The 2,822-nt window shown below is 39.1% G+C and overlaps 1 protein-coding gene across 1 annotated transcript in view; it reads left to right on the plus strand.

Annotated features, from left to right (window-relative positions):
* The window catches only part of creb3l1 (cAMP responsive element binding protein 3-like 1), a 19,423-nt gene that overhangs the window by 11,746 nt on the left and 4,855 nt on the right, over positions 1–2,822 (plus strand). The window contains exons 6-7 of the mRNA XM_037696557.1: positions 417–475; positions 2,536–2,604. Of these exons, the coding sequence (XP_037552485.1) occupies positions 417–475; positions 2,536–2,604 (128 nt within the window). The remainder of the gene's footprint in view (positions 1–416; positions 476–2,535; positions 2,605–2,822) is intronic.

The following is a 2,822-nucleotide window of genomic DNA, read 5'->3' on the forward strand; positions in this document are numbered from 1 at the left end:
ACAGGTGTCACAAACGCATTTCATCACCTCAGCTCTAAGGTCAAGGTTACAAATCAAGGTCAAATATCTTAGCTTGTCTGTATCATAATTCCTGATTCACTCAAGTTAGTTTAACTAAACCTGATGCACATTTGTACCACCACTACATGATGTGTCTCATAATCATTTCATCAATCTCTCCAAGGTCAAAAATCAAGGTCAAAGTTTATGAAAGTTCTTTGCTCGTCCGGGCCACTACTATAGATCGCTGTATAATAGTTTGTTGACGAGCGTATAATGTGTTGAAGGTGGTACTCCAGCAGTCGTCTTGAATGGGCTTAACTTTAACAGTTAATCAGCTAAAATCCATCCATGGATATTTTGCTAACACTACAAACAAACACATGTGATAATGAAACGTTTCGTGTTTGTTTCAGATCTCAGCTCAGGAGAGTCGGAGGAAGAAGAAAGAATATGTGGAATGTCTGGAAAAGAAGTAAGAACAATCTTAACTTTCCATTTATCTCACGCTCCGTTAGCTCGCGGCTAAATGTAGCTCCTTCCTCTACGTTTTAGCTGCTTTGCGCCGCACACCTACTTCACATCTAAACACGTCGGCAACAAAAAACGTTTCATGTCGGTCCTGCAGCTGGAACTACTTTCACAGCCAGCTAAAATAAAGCTTCCTTGTATCACTTCAGCTTCTCTCAGTGACTTCATTTGATCTTTTAAACCCTCGACCCTTTAGCTGCAGGAAAAAATGAGTAGCTAGAGTTGTGTAATCCTGACGGGAGCTTGGCAGCAGCTGCTCGGACACAAGCCAGCTGTAAAAAAATAAGTATTTCGAGGTTTTCCCGCTGGAGCCTGACTCGGGTCATTTCTGTTCACGGACTTCTTTGACCCACAAGATGGAGGTTTTATCAGCCGTCATCTTCCCTGTAGTAAGTCTTCAACAAGCAGCTAAAAGCTAACCGGCGCGCTCATTTGTGTGTGGATTTATTTTACATCTCCATATTTATTAATTAAAATAGATGCGCAGCATTTTGTGTCGGATTTAACAAACGTGTCCCGGCTTGTTATATTTTTGTAGTTTATCAAAACATTCGGCTCGTTCTGTAGAGGGGTGCCGAGACTTTTGCATCTTTTATAATTAAAATGTTTAATTTTATTTTCAAACGACAATAAAGAATCTCTGACTCTGAAACGTTTCTCCGTATCTCTGATTCCTTCAAAAACTTTGTTCTCTTAGAAATCAGCAAACTATTTCTGTCTGTTTTGGCTGATAGTTTTTAGCTGTTGTTCGGCTACTTTTAGCTTTTAGCTAGCCCTTTTGTTACATTTATCTTCTAGCTGGCCTTTTTACTTTTTATCTTTTAGCTAGCCTTTTTGCTGCTTTTACTTTTTTAGCTTTTCTTTTTTTACTTAAATGTTTGTTAGCCTTTTGAAAATTATAGCATCTAGCTAATCTTTTGATACTTTTAGCTAGCCTTTGTCAACTTTTAGCTTTTAGTTATAATTTGCTACTTTTGGCTTCTAGCTAATTTTCAAATACTTTTAGCTAAGCCCTTTGTCTACTTTTAGCGTTTATTAATTAATTTTATTAATTTGCTTGTTTCAGCAAGTCTCTTGCATTTTTTGGCTTCTAGCTAAACTTTTGGTGATTTTAGTTAGCATTTATCTACTTTTAGCTCTTAGTAAGGTTGCATATATAGCTACCCTTTTTGCTAATTTTATCTTCAAGTTAGCTTTTTGAGGCTTTAAGGTTTTTAGTTGTTTAGCTGTTTGTTAGTCTTTTGGTACTTTTAGCTTTTAGCTAATCTTTTGTTACTTTTAGCTAATCATTTGCTTCTTCTAGGTCGTCTTTAGGTACTTTTTCCTAGCTAATCTTTTATCTATGTTTAGCTCCTCATAAGGTTGAATTGTAGCTAACCCTGGTGCTAATTTTATCATCTAGTTAGCTTTTGCTGCTTTTACTTTTCAGCTAGTGGCTTCAAGAGATCCTTCCTGTCTACAGCATCGAGAACATCTCAATGAAATGAGCATAACGAGCTACAGCAACAAATAATCTCCCTCTGGGATTAATAAAGTATTTTTGAATTGAACTGAATTCTAGCTAATATTTTAGTACTGTACTTTTAATTAGCATTAGCATTTCCGTGTTTAGCCTTTAGTTAGCATTTTGTTAACTTTTACCTTTTAGCCAGTTTTTGGTACTTTAATGTAGCTTTTGTTTACTTTTAGCATTTGCTTATATTTTTGGTTTTATTCGCTTCAGTAAATTTCAGCTGCCATTCGGCTCTTGGCTTCAGCTCCTCCAATTTTAACCAAACCGAGGAGCTTTAGTTTCACAAAGGAAGACTTCTTGTGCTTCTTGTTCTTGTTCTTCTTGTTCTTCCATTCCGTTTGGATTTGTGGCCGTAGTTCTCGTTCGTTCTTCAACCCTCAGGAGTGACTTATATTTGCTGAGACGAGACAAAAACACGACCGTGGAGGAAGATCTGCAGCGCGTCTTCTGACCCAACCGATCAATGGACCTGTCCTTTTCTGTGTCCTCAGGGTGGACAGCTACACGTCAGAAAACGGCGACCTGTGGAGGAAAGTGGAGAACCTGGAGACGGCGAACAGGTGAGGTGCACACCTGCGGAGGCATCTTCACTCCACGGTGCGTCTCGGAGGACGACATCAAACGTAGACAGGATCAACCGAAGCTGCCTCTCCGTTATTATAACCAAAACCATCCTGCTTTTACTCTGAAGGGCTGGAGTCAGACTCCTGCTTTTACTCTGAAGGGCTGGAGTCAGACTCCTGCTTTTACTCTGAAGGGCTGGGGTCAGACTCCTGCT

Source organism: Nematolebias whitei, chromosome 23 (assembly GCF_014905685.2).
Source record: "Nematolebias whitei isolate Nwh7 chromosome 23, NemWhi1, whole genome shotgun sequence".
In the NCBI taxonomy this organism is placed as follows: Eukaryota; Metazoa; Chordata; class Actinopteri; order Cyprinodontiformes; family Rivulidae; genus Nematolebias; species Nematolebias whitei.